Raw genomic sequence first — 23,174 nt, 5'->3', positions numbered from 1 at the left:
ACACAGAAAGAGAGAGTCCACAATTTGTCTTATGTGACTTATTGCAATAGAAGTGTCTACAATTGAGTCTCCATGCATTTTGACCTGCTTCTATGCAAAGCAGGACAGAACACTGTTGGCACCACCTGTAAATATGGTCCACATCACTGAAAATAGTTCTTTCGACAAAATCCTCTGTTAGGGGTGCATTCATGCCATGGCCTTTTCACTGGTGACCATGGATCTCTGGAGCACCTGAAAGTAAGCCCCATTGAGAAGTACTTTTTAAAGAAGTTATGGATTCAGAACAAAATTTTAGGGGAGATGTCCAGAGGCCCACAAAGTAGAACGAACAGGAGAGTTCCAAAGGTAACAGGGCTAACTTAATACAGTTAGAAGTAAGTGAAGTACTGCATTTTTCCGTGTATAAGACGCTACTTTTTCTTTAAAACTTTTAGCTAAAAATGGAGGTGCATCTTATACACAGAGCGGGGCATGGGGGGGGGGCGAAGCAGCATGCATGCGCAGCAGCAACTTGCCCGCTGGAGACTGATGGGGAAAGTGGGGGCGTCCTATACATGGGGGCGTCTAATAAACAGAAAAATACGCTAATATAGAATACCATCTAAATGTACAAATTTCCCTACTGTTCCTAAACTGGCACTGGATAGTATTTTGAAAGCATATAGAATTTGGTATTATAAAATAGAATTTGATGATATTTGTACTTTATGGTTATATGAAAAATATTAAATTATTTTTAAAAGTATAATATGTGCTTTATGGGAGAGAAATACAGATAAGATCCAACATTGCACAAGTGGAAGGCAAAGTTTATGCACAGGATAATCCTGTGGTCTCTTTTACAGAGAACATGCTGCTTTTTCTTTGAAATCCTGTCCTGTTCCCTTTAAATTTAAAGAACAACCAACATTGTTCCCCATCAGCTGGGGAAGTTAGCAGCTGGGCAGAACACTGAACAGATGAAAAACAAGTCTCTTGGTTATAATCCTCTACTTTGGTGAAATGTGCCACATTTCTATTTCAATGTGGTGATTGTAGTGCATTGGTACATGTAAGTTAGCATATGGAAACGTTATGCAGAGCTGAGTCCCTCTTGCGTGATGCATTTCCTCTTTTGGCTCAATTCATGAATGACCACCCAACGTTTCCGATGCATACTCTGTGCCCTATGAAAAGCCTTTCCAGAGGCTTGGAGGAAGACCTATGAAACACTGTGCTATGGTCTTACTAAGCTGCACTAGGAGAGAGGGTGATCAGTGAAATCAAGAAGGTTGCACAGATTCCCACGCACAAGATTCATCCTCCCAGTTGCAGTGAACTTCAGGCTCCTCCTGCAGCTTGGCAAGACACAATATACTATGTTCTACAGGACCCACTTTATCCTCTGTGGAGACTCATTATGGGGAAGGGGCTCAGGTGCTGCAGGACCAAAGAGGAAGAGGATATCTTTTGTGCATACTGGCTGATGCTCATGAAGCACTGAATTTCAGTCTACATATCCCTATTGTTCATCATAAAAATAAATATTTGTATAGGTCAAATTATTTTTACTGGGCTCTTCAGCGTTTCCTCTCTATTTCTAGATATTTAATATGAGCATAACACTGTAAGTAGTATTAACCTCTTGGTACTTTAGAAATATTCTCAATTGGTATAGAGGAAGGCAACCTTGGAAGCTTACATGTTAATTTATTTATTTTTAGTATGATGCCATTTGCTATGAGATGCCCTGGTGTGTCCTCTTGTTTCTCAGTTTTGATAATGTACATCATTCACATGCCAGTCTTCATTCCGTGACTTGATATCAGTATGTCTTATGCACAGTAATGAAGCTCAAAAGATTGTTTTTTAAACAGCCCCCTCACCTCTCCATTGGTTTGACCAGAATGTTTATTTAGAATTCTGGAAACTGGAACTAAATATAATCTAATCTTGGGTAATGAATTAAAATAATGATAGGTTCACTAGTGCATCTTGAAAGCACTATCTTTTCCCTTTCTTTATTGCCTGTTGTTCACACTGATTTAAAATCCAATAGAAGAGTGTTGAGATTTGTTTCTTAATGTTTCGATTGATTCATTCACAGCACCTTGTGGAGGCAATCTGACGGGCTCATCGGGTTTTATTCTTTCACCAAACTTCCCTCATCCTTATCCCCACAGCAGAGACTGTGACTGGACTATTACAGTTAATAATGACTATGTAATATCCTTAGCATTTATCAGGTAAGTGGTTTCTCAGCCCAAGTTTTAATGATCATCATCTCACTGGTCTCTTAGAATATTTCTTGCCAACAAGGCCAATGGGATACTTTTCAAAGCTTGGTGCATCTGGTCTCCTGAATGACAGTTTTGATAGGCTTGTCAGAACAGACCAACAGGGTTGCTTTCTAATGCATGGACAGTTATAAGATATGAGCATTTTTCTGATACCCCAAAATACTGCAGAATAGACTGTGTTTATGAGAGATTCCATATGCTAGTACCTGGATCATTTGGCTATTTATTTCCTTAATTTCTGTACTCCACTCTGCTATTCATAGTCCCCAGGGCAGCCTAAATAATATACAAACCATAGATCTAGACAACATAATGAACAGCTCTTAGCTGTGGTTTATCCTGCTTAGAAGTATTGTTCTATCAGTATGAAATACCAGTCAGACAGATAAGAAAACTGTAAGGCTTACAACACAAGCAGATCAATCATGAAAGCATTTATTTAGTTTGAACAGTTTAAACAAAGTTAGCTTCCATTTGTTTGTTTGTTTATTAGATTTGTTAACTCCCCTTTAGCATAAGCTCTCAGATGAGCATACAATTGGAAGAATAATGCAATGCAATGCAACATACTCAGCATGGAGAATCAACAACATCAGTCAAAAAAGCCAGCTGAAATATCAAACAATAAGTTAAATCTGCTACTTTTAGATGCTGGAATGTTGTGCCAGAATTTTCTCCCTGCCCACTTCTATTTTTGGTGGAGGAAAGTTCTAAATCTAGAACTCAAATGGTATCAGAGCTTGATATCAGGCAAGCTTCTCTAGGGCATGTAAAATATAGGGGGACATGATGGAAAAATCGTGTTCTTCTTTCATCAGTTATCCAAGGTGAAATCAGCTAACCTTATGAATGCAACCACAATGAGCACATGGCCATAGAATAGGTCCCATTTCTAGTACCTCCCTCTCTCACAACCCTACTAGGCGAAAGAATGATGCAATCAGCTCAGGCAAGAGAAACCAGAGACAGCTGGCACTGTTAGCAGGCTGAGTTATATGCGCCATGTGACATGCTGTGGGTCTTGGAAGAACAATGACCACCACCAGGATCAAAATGAGATTCAGGCTCCAACTTCTGTGTATGGAATTGTGGAGTGATGTGGCAGAGTGTTTTGTCTTAGACCGGCCAAGCTTTTGCCTAACTTCTGAAGATGGGGTACCTAAAGATAGGCAGCTGTTGTGCAGGTTCATATGGTAGAAAGAAGTCTCCAAAAGGAGGTCCTTGTTTCTCATTCTGTATTTTGTAATTTTCTTATTACATTGTGTTTATATTGCCAAGAGAAACCATAATTGTTTATGGGTAGAATCCATTGGTTTCTACTTCTCAGAAGCTACAGTTAGCATGCCATGCTTGGTCACTAATCTATACTAAAGAGTAGTTTGTGAAAGCCAATGCCATTTTAAATTACTCCTGAATACTTCTGTGATATGATGCTTGTTAGGAATATTCTTAAAATAATTTCATGGCTAATTCTAATGATCACTTATAGCTGGTATTATTTTGTACTTTAAAAACCATTTGTATTTATATGGCTTGCATAATGGATTTAGACTGAGTCACAACAAAAGAAATATGACCAAATATGTGATCCTAAAGAGCAATTTGTGGGAGCACTTTTATAAATGAAAATATTAATGTATTGACAAAACCATTTGACTCATTTAGAGGGCACTCACAATTTGAAGCAGGAGCGGGACAGCCCTCTGGGCCCTGCCCCAATGATACATGCCTAGGCCAGTTCTACCTTTCAACACACATGTGCTAAGCATGGTTTCCATCCTAGCATTGTGTTGGAACTCAGCACAATGCCAATATCCACCTCAACTATGTGGAGCCACTTTTGTCTATGGGTTCCTCTATAGAGAACAACATACAGTTCCACTCCTCTATAGCCATGGCACTGTTTCTCATGTGAACAGCATGTGAACTAAGTTATAGACTTGTGGGTTTTTTGTTAACATATGCTGAGGAAGAAAGGATTTTGCAAAGACATATGATCAAGCCCATAAATATTTTCTAATATTTCAGGTAACACTAGCATTCTGTATAGAAAATACATTGCTGATGGTTAAACTAAAATATTAGAGATTCAGGCTAACGGGTTTGCAGCTTTTATAGGAAATGTATGCATGAGATTAAAAGAAAATGTCATAGTTATATTAAGAATCCATTTTATAAGCCATATATTTACATAATAATAAGACTCAGGTAAGCAGTGCCATCCCAGTTATTAAATGCTGTTTGTTCAATTTCTCTAACACAATGCAGTGCCTAAACTGATGTCATAGATTAAACTAAGCTAATATATTGTCCATATTGTTTTTTCTGATCTATAAAGGATAACATGGACAGAGTATTTGTGAAAGTAAACACAAACAAAAAGTTCACGCCAAATCAGTAATCAGGAGTTATGCAAACATAATTCTCAAAAATATGGTAATCTGTAAAAAGGTTTTATAATAAAAAGTTTTATATTTATATGTACTCCCTGTAATATGGGTCATTCTGCTCCACAAAAATATACACTTTCATTAGAAGAAAATGCAAAACTTTCCAAAACTTCCTGAATTAAAGGTTTTACCAGTTTGCAGGATCCTTTAGAGTGACATTGTTGTTCAACCCAAATACCACCTAATAATTTTCTTTCTCTTTTTGAAATATTTTTCCAGCTTCAGTATAGAACCAAACTATGACTTCCTCTACATCTATGATGGGGCAGACAGCAACAGTCCACTAATAGGGAGTTTCCAAGATAGCAAGTTACCTGAAAGGATAGAAAGTAGTTCAAATTCTATGCACCTGGCTTTTCGAAGTGATGGCTCTGTTAGTTTTACTGGTTTCCACTTGGAATATAAAGGTAAGTGAATAAAAACGCACTGCAAATTTGGGGCATTCTGATGCTCAAAATTGTCCCCAGAATAGCTCATTATAAAAATATCTGCACAAGCTCAAGGTTTGTATCATCTTGCTCATTCGCTGATTAGTATCTCCCATTCTAAGCTATGGTCTGTTAATGCAACCATACTGAAATGGTTACTTGTCAAATGCCACTGAAGAAGCTTGAAAGTCCTACAACAATATCTGCGAATGGCTGGTTAGGCATAATGAGAAGCCGGTGTTTGTCCTGCACCACTTTAATCTGAAGTAGGGTGTCACATAATTATTCTTCCAGTTTCTCTAGAGGAAGAAGAATAACCACTACCCCTGCTATCCCCTACTCAGGGAAAGCTGTTCCAGCCTAGCCTTCCACCTCACATCAACTTTGCTATATGTCAGAGGGTTTTCTGTTTGTTTGAATGAAGGACTGATCATGAGAAGAATTTACTACTGTCTGATGTCGTACCATCCGGGCATAGAAGAACAAAATAAGTCGATAAGACTTCATGAGGTTCAAGGAGATGCATGGCCAGCCTCTCAAAGGCTGCTTTATGTATTTAGTTATTCATTTAAACAATTTATACACATTTGAAATATTTTGAAATATTTCCCAGCTTCAGTGCAGAACAAAACTATGACTTCCTCTGTATTCCTTTATTAAATTTGTATAAGTTGCAGTGTCCTGTAGGTGACTGTGAATCAGAGGGAAGAAGTGTGCTTTTGATTCTTTTCTAAGCAAAGTTGCATCATCCTGTGCTTTTCCAGACTCTCCTCCCTTGGAAAAAAAATGCAAGCACCTATTGATTTGGAAATCAATTCAGGGAGTTTGTGTGATTTCAGCTGGAAAAATGGGATAAGAACCAAAGTTAACCTGTCCTTCCCCAGCTGCTCTGATCACATCCGTAACCTGTTGTGGCTGCGTTTCTGTAAAAAAGAGGCAAGTCACTGTTTAGACATAGAAATCACGTGTAGGACAGTCTCACTCAACTTGGTATGTTACAGATGTTTTGGACTACTTTTCCCATCAGTCCCAGCCAGCATTGACAATGTCAGTAATGCTGTCCAAAACATCTGAATAGCACAAGGTTGCCCTAACAGACTTTGAATATTTTTTCTCCATATCAGCCTGCTGAATTGGTGAAAAAATGTGTATCCTGGGAAAAAAAGTTCACATCTAATGCTGTTCCCTAGAACTTCTTTGGACGTGGTCAGACAATATCATTATGCAGTATATGAAATTAATTTTCTACACCTAACTAGTATCAACCCAAATGGGTTGAATAGAATGGGAGAGAGACACATTAAGATGAAATTACTTTTGGAAGTAGAAGAATTATAATAACTGAGTGTACTTTTCCCCCTGACTGAAGCCAAACTACGCGAGTCTTGCTTTGATCCTGGGAATATAATGAATGGCACAAGACTTGGAATGGATTATAAATTGGGATCAACAGTCACATATTACTGTGATGCTGGTTATGTTCTTCAAGGATACTCTACACTCACTTGTATCATGGGAGATGATGGGAGACCTGGATGGAACAGAGCCTTACCAAGCTGTCATGGTAAGATTCTGGGGAGAGATATAATGACTCAATTGTGATTTTCATCTTGGCGGTTGCCAGGAGTGTGTTCGTATAGCTAAAACTAGTGCCCTGCTCCTAGAGATGTTAGTTCTGGCCATGACCATGACATGCATGCCTTCATTAGGTAGGGAGGTTAGGCTGAGAGTGAGCAACTGACTCAAAGTCATCCAGTGAGCTCCATGGTCAAGTGGGGACTAAAATGGATCTTCCAGGTTCACAGTCCAGCATTCTCACCACCAAGCCATGCTGGTTCTCAAGTGGGCTTTCTTAGTAGAAGTGCCCACACTTTGGAACAGTCTCTGCTGTGTGGTTCAGGAGTCAGAAAGTACAGCACATTTAACATGCCTTTCCAAAACAGATTTGTCTAAGTGGGACTTCTCTGTCTAGTAATGAATTGCAGTTCATCATGATGCTGCTTTATTTCACTGCTTTAGATATCATGTTTATTGTTATGGTAGATGCAGTTTTAATAAGGATATTTTAAGGTGTGTTTGAACTGTTTTTATATTAAAAGCACTTAGAGATTTTAAAAGCATTTAGGGGTTTTATTGCATTAAGCTCTATAGAAGGGCTAGTAAGGAATAAACAAAGTACACAGTACTTTAGCTGTTGTATGTAAAACACATTCCAAACTGGGAGGATTGCAAAGATCCTTTGGAAGGATCCAGGCTAGACCGCAGAAGCAAAGATGTCCTTCATGTTATTCTCTCTCTGCAAAGTACATTCATGGCCAATTTCAGCTGCTTAAGTGTGGTGCCTTGGAAGTGTGTTGTGCTTCTTAGATGCTGTGTACTGGCCATAGGATTGCACTGCCCAGGATTCATCATATTAATTAGTATAGAAATAATAGTAATAGTAGCAATAGCAATAGTAATACTAATACTGTGAGCAGCAGTTTCCAAAGAATCCAGGACTAACTGGCTTCCATTCAATGTCATTTGAAAAGTTGTTTTAAGAGTTTCACAAGCAATTCAACTTGTTCAAAATTTTGTAGTCATTTTGTTCTACTTCAAAGTAGGTCTCAAATAAATCTGACTTTTAGTGGTGCTTTTGACATGACAATGGGGTCTTGATTAAGTCAATGGTATGGAGATGCCATTGAGTAGCAAGGAATCAAAGAAATCATTTTTAAGGCTCAGAATAGGCATCCATAATGCTAAGATTTGGGTCTCAGTTCTGCTTTTTTGTTGCATTTTGAATCTACATGATCCAATTTCTGTATAATAACCTAAACTTACTTTAAATTTCTTTAAATTCCATTGTATTTTTAAACTGCATGAAATCCTGTTTCAAAATTAAGCTAATGAAAGATGGAAGGAAGACTATATGCTTTAACATTTCCCCTGTTCCTCTCGGTATTAGGTATATCTTGTCTTTGGAAACTATCCTTACTTGAAATGTCCTTGAAGCCTTTCTAATAAGTGTGGGATGTGAACCAAGTCCACAGTCTCATTCTAATATGAATGAATGCAAAGATTAACCAGGCTAATACTCTAAACCATTTGACATTTGATGATAGCTGTTAAAATCAGAATGTAATTAAGGTGTGCAGATTAAACTTTTCACATGACAAAGGATAATAAGTAATGATTCTTGTCTGCTTCGACAAGTATACTTTCTTCCAACAGTATTACATAAGATTTATCTTTCAGGTAGCTAATAGGCATTATTTACAAATTAGCACTTCATTGCTCAAAATAGTGGAAAACCCCATTTCATGCTGAGAAGATCAGAATTACAATCTTGTTTGGGTTCAGAAGCAGATACTTTGCATATTTCATTATTTTAAGTTATATTTACCATGTGTAAAGTATGTATTTTTCTCTTTTGGTAGGAAGGGAAAATTGACTGAGTTAGGGTACCACTCAGAGGAACACTTCGTAATTTATTCTACTTGATGTAAAGTGATGTTGCTACATGTTTGTTGACATAAAGATTTAGATCCTTAAGTCACAGCCAAATGTAATACCACACATACTGTGAGTCTTTCTGATTGTCAAAGATTCCCTTCAACTTTTGGGGATAACATACATTTGAGTGAAATAAGCATTATTGTGAAATAAATTATTCTTGAGCCCAATTTTTCTTGAAATGGATACTTGCAGATGAAACGGAATCTCTAGGTAATGTAATTAAATCTTTAATAATGCTCAACATTATCGCAAATTCCATTCACTGCTGATAGGTTTTGCCCAAGAAATAGAAGAGAATTTGCATTTAAAATCTACCTTATATGAGAATTAATGCTTTTTTTGTCGCAGAGGGAAGGAAAATATTGGTCTCTTCCTTATTTTACATTCCACAGAAAATCCCTCATATGCCCTTCCAGGAAATCCTGAAACATTTGATTTAATATATGTGCATTGTTTGCTTTTAGAAGAAATATTTAGCCTTTTATATACTTCAAGTTGAAGCACTTTATTATTGCACTAGTATATGTTAGATAAAGACATTTTACAATAAAATGTAAATAAAGCAGATAAAAATACTTCTACAAGTATCAGAGCTAGAAAGAACTCCACAGAGCACACATTCAGACCTTGTCTGGAGCTGAGGCACACCATCCATGGTACTATGCATACACTGATGCTGTGATGGCTGCTAAAAATAATTCTGCCTGATGAAGGGTCATAAAGTTTCCCGAATGCTTGCTATGTAGTGTAGCCCAAACGAGCAGAAGGTCTTGGTGCACCAGTGCCCCTTGGGATTATGTTCTGCAATCTGCAATCTGCAATCACACCAAACCATTTTTGGGAATCAATCCTACACCACCATCCACCTGGACTAGGCCGAAATGCTACTCATGTGATGGAGTTGCATCATGAAATGCATGATGCAAAGGACAGATGAAACTTTCAGCCTCACAGCCACCTGATGTAATATAATTAGATTCCATACTAGCTTACAGTTAGCCACTGACTGCTTTGCTCTAAGTACCCAATAGGAACATAGAGAGAAATATGATAAATCTCTTGCCACAAAGTGATCCTGTTTTAGTCATCTTCACGCAGCGTAACACGGACAATGGTCTGAAGGTTTATTTCCTTTGAAACAATCAGCATTCAGATAACTCTATGCCGGTGCTGTCCTTTCGTGCTTTAGCAGAAGTCACTACTGATTTCATGTTAATTCTCTCTTTGCCCACATTCTTTTATTTGTGATTCTACTTCTGCATTCTTCTTCTCTTTTTATTGTTATCCCTTAACACTCTCAGTGCTTAATTGATAAGCTGTATGGATTGTTTTATTCAGAAATTCTGATCATTGGACAACTTCTGAAGTAATCTAGTTCGGCTGCCTGTAACCCTCAAAGTCGGAGGATTATGGGTTACCCTATGAAGGTCAAGTGGAGTGCAGAGATGAAGGTCACCTCCATAGTCCTACCTATGCACTGTATTTTTCAAAGTGTAGAACTGAGTGAACAAGAAGGATTGGGAATGTCATTTCCTACGTGCAGCTTAATAGTTTGCAGCATTAAAAAGGATGTGCCAAGGTTTTCCACTTATTCTGGACAACAAATTGGAAAAACAGTGAGAAGGTTGCATTTAGTTATTCAGTAGTAAAACAAGTGAGAAGAATAATATGACATTGTGCTACTGGGTAGACATTTCCCCTTTAGTGTGTCTAAAATGCATTTACATTTACAACATCACTTTTCAATAGCATATTATTAAAATATCTTGCATATTTTCTTCTAGCACCTTGTGGAAGTCGTTCTACAGGTTCTGAAGGCACAGTTTTATCTCCAAACTATCCTAAAAACTATAGCATTGGACACAACTGCATTTACTCCATTGCAGTTCCCAAGGAATTTGGTGAGCAGTCCTTTATTATTTGTATTTTACTTATTTTATAAGTAACATTGTCATATCTTTATTTGGACCTTATGATTATTCTGGGAATGAAACCTATGTGATGCCCTAGAAAACTCCATTAATAATTATCATTACTGGTGTTAATATTCAGTATTAGTTTGGGATTCTTTTGGCATGTTCTTTTACTCTTATACCACACGGTATCTGCACTTTGGATAAAGTGAGGGTTGTCTTATTAATAATTATGTGAATGTTTTATCAAATTAATTTGTAACTATTTTGAATGGTTCATTTCCAACTCCATAAAGGCATCTTGGTGATTTTTAAAAAGCATTTTTACATATATCAGACAAGATCAGTCTGAATCTAATAGCCAATATGTGGGAGGAAAAATAAACTTTTAACATTAAAAATACTGATTGATAGTAGTTTAGTATTAGCTATGCAGGTAGGGAAAGACCCAAAGAAAAAGATGCGAACTGGAACTATACAGAAAGTTATAGTGGGCAAGGACAATAATCAGTTACGGTTATTGTAATACAATCTTACATATCCTTAACCAGTGGTACACAACAATAAAAACAACTTGGGATTACAGAAACAGATGACCATATCATGTGGCGTTCACTTTATATTGTTCACTTAAATGGATCTAGCTGCATGGCAGTTCTGTTTCCTATAGGCTCCAATCATACAGTGAGATGACAATTTCAATACACTCAGCCCTGGGGATTTCTCAGTAGTTGCACGATAATGATAGCACTCTGCTTACTGTTTGTCTGGCTTCTATAGATAACCAGCTCTTGCTACAACTACAGACACACAAAAGCAGCAATGCAGTGTGGGGTCTTTTCACATTCCAAGAATTTAATAATCAAAGTTAGCCTAAGACCCAGCCTATTAAGAACTAAACTGAATTTTGCTTTGACTGTGTAGCAGAAAGTTGTCTATTGATTGTGATAGAAGGCCATATGAATTCTACTGGGAGGAAAAATCCTCATTCAAACCCCTGGTCATAAAGCTAGCCTGCATTTCATCTGTGAGCAAGGCAGATCACTTGTCACACTGCTGAAACTATGTGGATTTAGCATTCACATGTACAGAGCTCATGAGAGAAAGTCCATCTTCTCTGGCAGCTATGAATGAAGGATTGAAATGGACAACCCACCCATACCGGGCAATGTTTCCTTTCTAATACTTTAATATTTCTTAAATCAGAAAATGTGACCCCCTCCAGAAACTCTGTTATTCTCATAGATTTGAAGTGAAATTCACTTGAGCGTGCTCTTCTGTTTTTCCCTCTGTCTTCTTTTTATCTGTTGATTCTGCTCTGTCTCATTTGCCCTTTCTACTACCTTGGATTTTCTTGATTCTATTTGTTTTTGGTCCCACTGATGCCCTTCTCACCAGCCTTGTCTTATTTCATTTCTTTCTTATTGCTGACATTATGTCAGGGTTGTTGAACTCCTCTAGCTCAAGTCAGGAGTTTGGCTTTTTATGCTGCTGTCTGATTTTGCTGGGGGGTTTTGCCTGAACATGTTTTTGTCCATCATTTAGGTTCCTAGATATTGCCCCCAGATTTCCCACCCCACATTCAGCTATTTCATACAACCCTATGAAAAAGTTTCATGAATATGAAAACTTCACAATTTAATGCCACCCACAACTAAAAGAGCCATATGGGCCTATTTTCATGGAAGTTCCAGTCAGGTTGTTTGCTTGTTTGCTGTGTTCTCTTTCATACTTTATATCCTCTACTTTTGACTCCATCTGATGTTAATAAAATATAGTATTAGTATTTGTAATAAATTGTAATTTGCAATAAATTGTAATTTGCAATAATTTGTATACTGTTCCACAGTCAAAGTTGTCTGTTACAAGTTCAAACATCAAATGCAGGGAAAGCACTATGTGTATTTATGTAGCATCACTACACTGTGAGCATAGCAGAGTTCTAAAATCTAACTAATAGTATTTCACTTATTTTCACTAGATCCAAGCTAGCAGGATATTTTGCTTTTATCTGCTTTTATTAAGCAATATGTTGTGTGAAGTAACAGTCATGCTTCACTTTTTCATGACAAGGAGAACATATGTGCACTTTGCTTAAAATCAGCATCACCTTCCCCCACCAAAAACAACACAACACAACACAAAGACGCCAAACCATATTTGAATTAGGGGAATGTTCGGTGGACTGCAATGATCTCTTCGGTCTACAAAAGCTTAGGCTTGGAAGAAAATCTACTAGAATCATATATATAGCCAGAATTACTGCCCTGGGCCCAGATATATATCAGCCAAACAGCTCAGTGGAATTTGGAGATAGCAATACACATAAATATCTAGCTTCTCTACTCTGTCTGGATGAGAAATGTGATCCATGGAGCACTATGCAGATTTACTTGAAGCACTTAGGTACTGAATGTGATTCCTGTCAAACTTCAGGTGAGCCTCCCTGCTCCTGGTGGGAACATTGTCTCTCTGTGTCTGTGTCTCTGTCCTGTTATGCCTTTGCCATGAAATAAAATTTTGTAAGTGCCAGTATTATCCCACATTTGGGTAAAGCTAGTTTGCATTTCAAAACAGCATTTTCAGTAACAGTCAGTATAGGTTAACACTTTTTTCTTGGGTCTGTAGCACTCTTTCTATGAAAACTACCACATCCAGTAGCAGGCTTGCTGCTCTATAGATTTTGGATGCCCTCACATATTTCTTGAATATGAAAAAGAATCATTGCTAATGTTTGGGTTTTTGGTCATGCATGTTGCCATGTAGGGAAGGCATCAGCTTGGTGAACAGTTCAGTGACTTTGTGAAATATATTTCCCATATTTCAGGAAAATCCTCTGCCAGTGAACAGGAAGAGCCATCTAATTTTATGATAAGAATGTTTATGGCTTATAGCAAGGCATAAAGTAGATTTGTAAACAGGTTGAAATGGCTGCGCTTTAAGCTGCTGTCTGCTTCATTGAGTAGGAAATCGAGGTAAAATGGATGGTTGTATTTTATCAAGTCTAGGAGATAATTTATATTAATTTTGAGAAGTGTATTTCTAGATAGTGCTAATGTACCAAAGCCCACTTCAAGGATTGATGATTTCTTGCATGGATACTTCTATTTCTTTCAATACTGTATATTTCTCAATCTCCTCATATACAAAAGACAAGTTCAGGTATTCATGATTTTTTTGACAGATATGTTAACCTTTTCCAAGGATGTCAATGAATAATTTTTCAAACAATTTTATTCAGTTGATGGAAATTTTGAGATTGCCATGTATATATAAGGAACAAATTTTATTTGTTACAATTTCATACACATTTAGCTGGTAGGGAGCCCAGGGAAAATTGGTGGAACTAAGTTATGAGTACGTATGTGTGGTAAAAATGTAGCATTTGCAAGATTAAGAACAGACTCCTGGCAGAACTTGTGAAAACATAGAACAGGCAATGGCAGGACAATCTATTCTATATATTTCATAATTATACCATCCAATAGTTGAAGCTGTTTGGGTGGATTACAGCAGTTCATATAACAAGGCCATAATAAAATAAAACACCATCATTTTTCCAGCATACCATTTTATAAAAACAACAATTTAATGTCTAAAATATTTTATACAATCTAGACTTTTAAAAAAATCTGAAATGTGCCTTGTCATGCCTTCAGATATTCTTAGACAACACTGAATGACTATGGAAAGATGGCGTGCTTAACCTGGCATAGAAGGATGGCAGTATTTGTAACAGAACAGCTTCAATTACAGAGTCATTCCACAATTGGGAACCACCACTAAGAATGTCGTGCCACTGGTTGCAGCCTTCCCAGGCTGCCTCAACCTTGAGGAAGGCCTTGGATATTTATCATGGTATCTCTGTAGGCTGGGAAAAGTGCTCAGTCAGGTCTTGTGGTCCTAAGCTGTGTAATGCTTTACAAGACAAGACAAGACTTGCACATTGAGTTGGGCTCAGAAGCAGTGAGGTATCCAATGCAAGCAGGCTAAACTTATTCACATATTTCAAACCTTCTGGTCCAGGTTCTTAATCTGGTTGCCATTTTTTGCGCAGGCTGCAGTTTTTGAACCATTTTTAGGGCAGCCCCTCATAGAATGTAACTTGCAGTAGAATGTAACTTGCAATTCACCAAAGCATAGTAAAATAAAAGCTGGATTAGAATCAGCTAATTAGAACAGTTAATGTATTTAGACTTAATTAGAATTAACATTTCACCAACACCAACCGTAGCCATAAAACAAACAACATGCTGTGTTTCACTTTGTTTTATTGTGATACCATCCTGAAACCATTTGGTAGTGGACAGTATATAACAGTTTTAAATAAATAAATAAAACATTTTTACCAGTTTTGCACAACTTTCCATGCCATTGAGGCCACTGGGATGCATCATGGAGTACCCCTAGGCTACCAACCTGCTCCATCCATCCATCCATCCATCCAGTCAAAGAAACCACCGACCAACAACATCTCAGTCTCGTCTGGATTGAGCTTAACTTTGTAAGCCCTCATCCAGTTCATTGGCTCCAGTTAGGCTCCAGTTATGCACATCCATATCTACGCCTGCTGAAGATTAAAAGGAAACGTGCGGTGGTGCTGCGGCACAATTGGGTGGCAGACAAAAGTTTTAAAAAACAAATAAACAAATAAAAAAAAACATTAACAAAAAGGTACTCCAAACCTCCAGATGACTCTATTTAGTAGTTTCATGTAGATGCAAAATAGCATGGCAGGCATGACCAATCCTTGATATACCCCATACTGGAGAATCTGGAGGGGCTGAGAAGTATGCCCGAATCACCATCTTCTGGAACTGATCCTCCAAGTAGGAATGAAATGAATACAAACAGTACCCCCACCCTAATTGAGGCTGAAGGTTATAATTGTTAATGGTGTCAAAATCTGCTGAGAACTGCCTGTCTGTGCCCAGAGAATTTTGGCTGTGAGGCTGTAGAGAAATGGATGGATCCAGATAATCAATTTCAGCCAAAAATGCCTGGAGCTGGTTGGTTACCACCCAGCAAAAAGACCTTGCCCAAGAAGTGAGCATTAGCCACTGGTTAAAATCATTTGGGTCTTTTTGGTCCACAAAGGGTTTTTTGAGAAGTAGCCTCAGTACCACCTCTGTAAGGCAGCATGGGGCCACTCCCTCTTATGCACCCATGCATGAAGGTACTTTAAATGTAAAGCTTGCATATGAATCACTGAAAAGCATAATAGAAGCATGTCCAAACATTATGGGGATACATGAAAGTGTGAATTACTTGTTTCTGTCCCTGCTTTGTCATCCCACAAACACCCTGCACCTTTCTCTGGTAATGTGGAATTGCTGAAGTAATGATCACATTAATGTTTCTCAGTTTCCTTGCAGCAACAGTCAGTGAAGATGAGTAAGTGATGATAAAGTTATGTCATATTGCATTTCTAGAGCAAACGTTCAGCAGTGTTCTGTTGCTGCTGTCTCCCTGTAATGCAGAAATAGGCAATTTACAGCTGTCCCTTGGTTTTGATAATTAGGGATGATGGGAATTACTTTCCAGCAGCTTTTCAGAGGGGCACAACTTGCCCACTCCTGTTCTAAAATGTCATAAGTGTTCAGTGCTGAAGGAAAAAGAGAAAGCAGAAGTGAATTCACTGTCATGAGAATAAATCCATAACTGTAATTATTATGCATCATATTATATGGCTGCTACATATATAGGATCATGTGCAAAAATACTACAGAATTTAATGCATGCTTTCAGAGTAGACAAGTTATATTTGCAAAGGTCAATTCTAAAATCACTCTTGTCAATTTTGTGATTCAACCTCCTGCTATCAATCTAACTGGAGACATTCAGAAAACATCTGGACAGTCATCTGAATAGGATGGTGAAACTTAGTGTCCTAAAGTAGCAGGTGGTTGAATCCAATGGCCTTCTGGCCCCTTCAAACTCTACTGTTCTGTGATTCTAAGAGTCTATGGTTGTAGGATTCTGTGATGGACAATTAATTAGTAATTATTATTTAAATCCAAACCAGTAGTAGCAATACAGTATTGAACATGAGTGTGTGAAGGGCAGGGAGATCTTTTTTTAAAAAATCATGTAATTAAGCTGATTTTTAATGGAATGAAAATAAAAAGTAATTTTACAGTCAGGTTTTCAACTTTTCACTGCTACCTTTCTGTGGGAAGATCACTGCAGTGTAGCCCTTTTTCAATGTTTCATTATTCTGTCATGCAGAATCACAGCTTCAATATTTCATACCATGACGGGTTTAAGCTAGAAGATAAATGATTCACAAAAGCACACAGCATGCCATAGGCAGATTCTTTTTGTAAACATGGAAGACTCATCATCCTTGACACTCTCCCACTGATCTTGCAGAAGGGGGCAACAATTGTTAATTGTTCAGCGCTGCAATCTCTCACTGATTAAAATTAAATCAGTCGCTTAATTTCCCTCTCTCAGTCTTTTTGCTGACTCACAAGATGTAATTTGTTAAGGGAAAGCAGCAGAAATGTGCAGAAGGTGTGTTTGCTCTGAATTCAGCCTGACATTTTGAGGGAATGGAGTGCAATTAGGATCTGTGGCTACAGCTTACCCGCTGAGCATAGCTTGAGATCTGCTGACCTGCATACTCCTGTTCTTTCTGATAATGGCAAACCTGGGCACCTGACATTATTTAGAGTATTCATTTCATTCTGTCACCAATTTCACAGGGTTCTTTTTTGCTTGCTTTTCCTTCCTTCCTTCCTTCCTTCCTTCCTTCCTTCCTTCCTTCCTTCTTTTGTCATTGGATCATGGATGGGAGCTATCTGACATGGTTAACTCTTAATTTATATCCCCTCCCCTCAACTTGAAGTTTTAAGATTCGGTGTCAGTGCAGGTTTGCAAGATAGTGCTGTGCCATTTATTTGCAAGTATTGGGAAGCAGAAAGATTTTACCTTTCTTTATTTTTATTGTTTAAATTTATGTATTGATTCCCACTGCAAAAATCATGAAATATGGAAGTGTTCCTCTAGAATGCCCAAAGTGCCCACTGACACAGCTTAAAATGCACACCACAAAAACAGCCTGAAAAACTTGACTAGAATTAATGTCCAGGTGTCTGGAAAAATATGTAAGAAAGAGGGGTCAGTCTCTCCTAGATGTGGTCTCATGGGTATTTGGTGTAATACTAACATTGACTTGAGAGTTGGGGAATGGTGGAGCTCTGGTCTATAGGAATTTGAACTGTAGGTTTCCTATCAAGCTGGATGCTTATCTTGAGTGTTCATAGTTTTTGTTGGTATCCAAGACAAATTAGAAATTCTGCTGGTGTACGACCAACCCTACTACTCATGAGTCTCTTTGCCTGAGCTGGTGGAAGTGTTCTTGGATTTATTGTTTAAGATCCCCAGAATTATTTCAATTTTCATGCCAAGGCTCCCAGGTTCAGGGCAGCTCAGGACATTGTGGCCTCCATGATACCCATAAGACCTTCTCAACACATGATTAGCTCAATGCATGTAACAGACTTGGTTTGATTTTCTCAACTGGGCAGAAAGATGGTATTCTGAAAGTGGGGGAATTAACCTCTATGCCATTGTCAAGATCAGACAACTTCTAAGTGAGGTTTAAACTCTCTGCAGACTTTTACCCCTGCAAGGAAAAGTACCTATTCAAAATGGTCCATCCACTGAGACCAATGGATTCCAGAGAGATCTGGTGATTTGCCGCAGCCCAGTGACTAGACCAGTGATGGTGAACCTATGGCATGCGTGTCCAAAGGAACATGCAGAGCCCTCTCTGTCGGCACACGATCGCCCCAGCAGCCATGCGCATATTTGGAAAGATTAAGGGCTCCAGGCAACAATGTCACTCATTAGCCGCAACTCGCCCAGCTTTCACGTAGCCGGTCAGTGAGCTGCCAGGGATTTGCATGGAGTGTAATTTTAGCAGGATGCAGGTGGCACAGTGGTTTAAACTGCTGTGCTGCTGGGCTGGTTGATCGAAAGGTTGCCGGTTCAAGTCTTCACAACCCATTGTGATTTTAGCAGAAGGTAGGAAATATACTCAGATACCTTTTTCAGGGCCGGCCAAAAGCTGGTGGTCAGTGGAAGATTGCCCCGTTGTGGTGGTGGTCCACAAATTCAGGTTTTATTGCAGTGTTGGCACTTTGCGATAAATAAGTGGATTCTGAGTTGCAGTTTGGGCACTCAGTCTCTAAAAGGTTTGCCATTACTGTCCTAGACCATTTTCATAATTTTCATTAATGTCTTTAGACCAAAGTTACACCAGCTTACCACAAGCTGGTGTCCTGCAAATGTTTTGGACTTCAGCTCCTGTCTGTTCTAGTCAGCATGACTAATCTTCACGAATGCTGAGAGTTGTAGCCCATGATACCCAGTGAGCACCAACCTGAGATACTGCTTCAACCATTTGATATATTGGTTTTGTCAACCAGAATTCACTTTTAGTTGACCTAAAGCTGACTCTTCCCTAACCGACACAAGGTTTATAGAGCCTTGTCTTTCCTAACTATTTCTGGAAACCTGGGAAGTTACTCACAAGGTGGTGATAACTCAGTTCATATTTCAGATCTATCACACAGAAACCACTTTTTTTCCACAGAGTTCTGCAGATGCTGGCATTTTAAACATGCGAATACATTCCATGTATTTTGGGCTCTTCTGTTGTAGATTTGAAACTAATACAAAAGGAAATCTGTAAAGGATAAGATCAACAGGCCACTAAGAATCTCTTGGTGAATGGTCCATAAAAGATTGACTATAGCACTCTCTAGAAAATGCAAGCACAAAATTTGTTCTGCCAGCTGAGCAAAAGCAACCAAACAATGTTGTCAACGTGCATTATCTCTGTTAGACAGTTCATTGAGTGTAGAATCTACAGACACTTTAAAAGCCATGTCATTCCACAGTTACTTTGGCAGTGTCAGTTTTGCTTTAAAATGCACTTAGTATTTGGAAAAGTAACAGCATAAGCATGAACAGCTGATTAAGTGGCAGAACATCATGAATGGTTACATTGAGCAAGACAAATAAAAGCAAACTTTAATGTCTTAATTTTATAATTAATAGCGTTAAAGTGGTACCTTGTATTTTCCTCCTGTGTCTTCTTTATTCCTGCTGCTTAGAAACTTGATTCATCTGGAAAAGATGCCAAAAAGATATTTGGGGGATAGCTTCACATCTTTACATCTTCACACATTTTTTCTATAAGATATTAACAATTTGTTTATGTTCCTATTTTTATGGCTTGACTTGCCATATTTTTATTGTAGGGTAAGCAAGCTTTCAGTTTTTGGATAAAGTGTCTGTTGCTGTACATGCTCCATAAATGGACCTGTGAATTCATCTATATGCCTTGCTTCTTGACAATGGATAATAATTAAGAGTTATATTGTGGGGCAGGGAGGTATTATCACAAAACCTTCAAATCCAAAAGGCATTACATTCTCTCAACTTTTCTGAATATTTTCAGGGAAAGATATTGAATTATTGTAAAAACACATTCTTTATTGCTAGGCTACCCTATGTTATCAAGGGTGAATGGAAGGTGCCTTTTCTGTTTAGCAGAGAAAGACGAATCTAGGCAGATTCAAAGTAATGCTGGAGATAAAAGCAACATCACAAAGGAAAGTCATGACGTCTTCTTGCTGAGGACAGAGTGTAGGATATGGAAAAAGCAATTCAAGTTGTGGCAACCCAGATTCCAGTTACATATCAGGAAAGTAACGTAGAATCTGAGGTAAGGTAGGTTTCTGCTTGCCTCTGAAAATCGTATTCCAGGAAGGTTGGTCTGGCACCCAATTTACTTTGGATTGTTGTTTTTCTTTAATCTTGCTTCTGATTTGTGTATTTATAGCATTTATTCTGTTTTATTTTGTTGCAATTGCCTAATTTATTATGATTTTCATATTTTTCAGAAATATAAATAGTAAAGAACAGAGCAGACATTTTAAATTAAATAGAAGCATAAATAAATATTTAATCCAGGACAAGAAACATGTTTCTGACCTGAACTAAAGAATGAAGGAATGAAATTGACTGTTCACTAAGTTGCCACATTTGAACTCAGAGAAGCAGCCATTCAGGGGAGCTTTTCCCTATTTTTTTTCTCTGATAGTCACAATAGAATTGGAATGTGCTTAAGAGAAAAATGTGCTGAAGACATTTGAAGAATATTTATGAAAATCTGTGCTTTTGAAAAATATGCACAAATACCCTTTGCTCAATGGTGAAAGAAAGTGTTCATTTCAGAGATGTGCACAAGGGAAATCTCCATTTGGAAAAATATACGCAAAAATGTCCACAGATTTTTGGGTGAAAAGAAAAAAAAGGCTTTCAGTCTGATATAAGTTTAATGAGACAGAAGTCACAGAACTTTGGAAAGCTCAAACATTGCTGATTTCCCCATCCCTACTTTCAATCCATGCCTGTGTGTGCATGCTAATTAAAGTATTTTACTTTGTGGGACATTCTGTACCTACAAAGGTGGAGATGATCTTCATCCACTTCCAAATGGGAGGCAGCTGATTCTAACTATTTTTACAGCTTAAGATAGAAAGCTGTGGTAGATCTGCAGTGAACAGCCCGTTGCGCTCCTGCCTCGTACAAATGCCCAGTGGGGACTGCACTATGTCATATTGTGTCAAAACTTTTCTGCTTTATATCTTGACTGCATCACCTTAGAAAATAGGTAGATTTTATTCTTCCTCTGAGAATATTGCTATTTTTAGCACACCATCACACACACTCAAAGTACCCCAAAACCCCACCCTTTCTTCTTAGATTATTCAAAACATTATACATCTAGTCAAAAGTAAACTGTAAAGGAGAATTCCTAAGGGAGAAGAGCCTGGACTACACCATAGTCCCACCATGAAGGCTTGCACCTATCCTTCCTCTGGGATCTTACCAGCAAAGTATACAAAATGAAAAAAAAAAAGTCCTCTCTCAGAGTTGGACAACAGGATTCTTCTCCACTTTAGGGAATAACTTCTGTTTAGATCAATATCAAAGGTGATCTAAATTTTCCTGTGTCAGGGGACTGGTTGAGCATGGTTCATTCATTCAATCCCCAGCTGGGTCTTTCCAGACCTTGAGGAGGAAACCATAACAGAGGGTTCTGCACTGGCTTGTGGAGACCTGGAAAGAAGTACCATGCTCAGCTTTTCACCTCTAAGTTCGGAGCTCTCTCTGTGGCCCCAGGCAACTCACATGACCAGACCAGTGTGACTATTTCAGAAGCACACAGAAGACAAAGGAACCATGCAATTTAAAGGAATCATTTAACCAGGGTTTTCCCCTTGTTCAGCATATTTTCTAAAGTGCTTTTTCTAACTAATTCACTATAATTCTTCAAAATAGACATCAGTGGCACATTGCTATGGCTATTAGGCAGCTGGGGGCAGAGGATAGGGAAGGAAAGATTGAGGTTCTACCAGGAAATGAGGAGCCTCAGCCTCTCCTCCTCCTAAGCAGGAGTAAAACACATAGATGGACAAAATCAGCTAATGAGTGTTTTGGAAGGTGAGGGAAGGTCAGAGGTGATCTTTGCCTCTGTGCTTCCCACACCTTCCATTGGATACCTGCATTCCTTCAAATGTGGAGGTTTATGGCAGCCACATTGCATAGTGCTGTAATAGTACATTCCAGAAATGTTTAGACAGAGGGGGAAACATAGGTATCAGCATCCCCCAGCAGACCTTTCTCTCTCTCTAAATAAGCTTAGGATGGGGCCCTAAAGCTGTATTCTGCAAAACACAAGTACATGTGCAAAATGCATTGTGGAACAGTATGTTCGCAACACCTTAATGTCTAACTTTTCTTAGAATTAAAATGTGATCAATCACTGTAATAGTACATCCCAGAAATGTTTAGACAGAGGGGGAAACATAGGCATCAGCATCCCCCAGCAGACCTTTTTCTCTCTCTAAATAAGCTTAGGATGGGGCCCTAAAGCTGTATTCTGCAAAACACAAGCACATGTGCAAAATGCATTGTGGAACAGTATGTTCTCAACACCTTAATGTCTAACTTTTCTTAGAATTAAAACGTGATCAATCACCTTTCATAGCAAGGGTACTGTGAATCGGTAGGTTTCATTATAGGGTGATGCACAACTTAATTTCCTGTTCAAGGCTATATTGAGAGAAGGAAGGAGTGCAGGTTCAGACTGGAGCTGGATAACTGGTTTTATTTGTATATTACATTCTGAAAATATTAGTTTTTGGTCTTTCCCTAAATGTGGGAAATTTCAACCTTTCCTTTAGATAATATTTGGAGTTACACCGCTCTCAATTTCACATTGATCAAATGAGGTGGGAAATGTCATTCACAGCTGTGTATCAAGTTTTAAAAGTGGTGAATACGTTGAAGACAGTAGTGGGTTTGCATCTAATCTTCTGTTTCTTGCCTAGGGAAGTCCTTCATCTACCAATATAAAATACCAGTATATCTTCGTTCAGTATTAGTTGTGCCTGAATTTTTCAGATGATTATATTCCTCATGATCGTCTGCCTCTGTATTCTTCAAAACTCTTTATTCTAATTTTGCCCCATCCCTAAATACAGTGAAGATCTGTGGGAAGCCATTTTACTCCACTCTGGT

General features: G+C 38.2%; 1 protein-coding gene across 1 annotated transcript in view; it reads left to right on the top strand.

Annotated features, from left to right (window-relative positions):
• The window catches only part of CSMD3 (CUB and Sushi multiple domains 3), a 650,552-nt gene that overhangs the window by 475,955 nt on the left and 151,423 nt on the right, over nt 1–23,174 (top strand). Inside the window, exons 29-32 of the mRNA XM_044421466.1 lie at nt 2,090–2,228; nt 4,952–5,139; nt 6,530–6,724; nt 10,443–10,559. Coding sequence (XP_044277401.1) covers nt 2,090–2,228; nt 4,952–5,139; nt 6,530–6,724; nt 10,443–10,559 — 639 coding nt within the window. The remainder of the gene's footprint in view (nt 1–2,089; nt 2,229–4,951; nt 5,140–6,529; nt 6,725–10,442; nt 10,560–23,174) is intronic.

Source organism: Varanus komodoensis, unplaced genomic scaffold, assembly GCF_004798865.1.
Source record: "Varanus komodoensis strain SLA01 unplaced genomic scaffold, ASM479886v1 scaffold12, whole genome shotgun sequence".
NCBI classification, from domain to species: Eukaryota; Metazoa; Chordata; class Lepidosauria; order Squamata; family Varanidae; genus Varanus; species Varanus komodoensis.
Note: the sequence above shows the minus strand (reverse complement) of the source record. Positions and strands in the feature narration are given on the sequence as shown.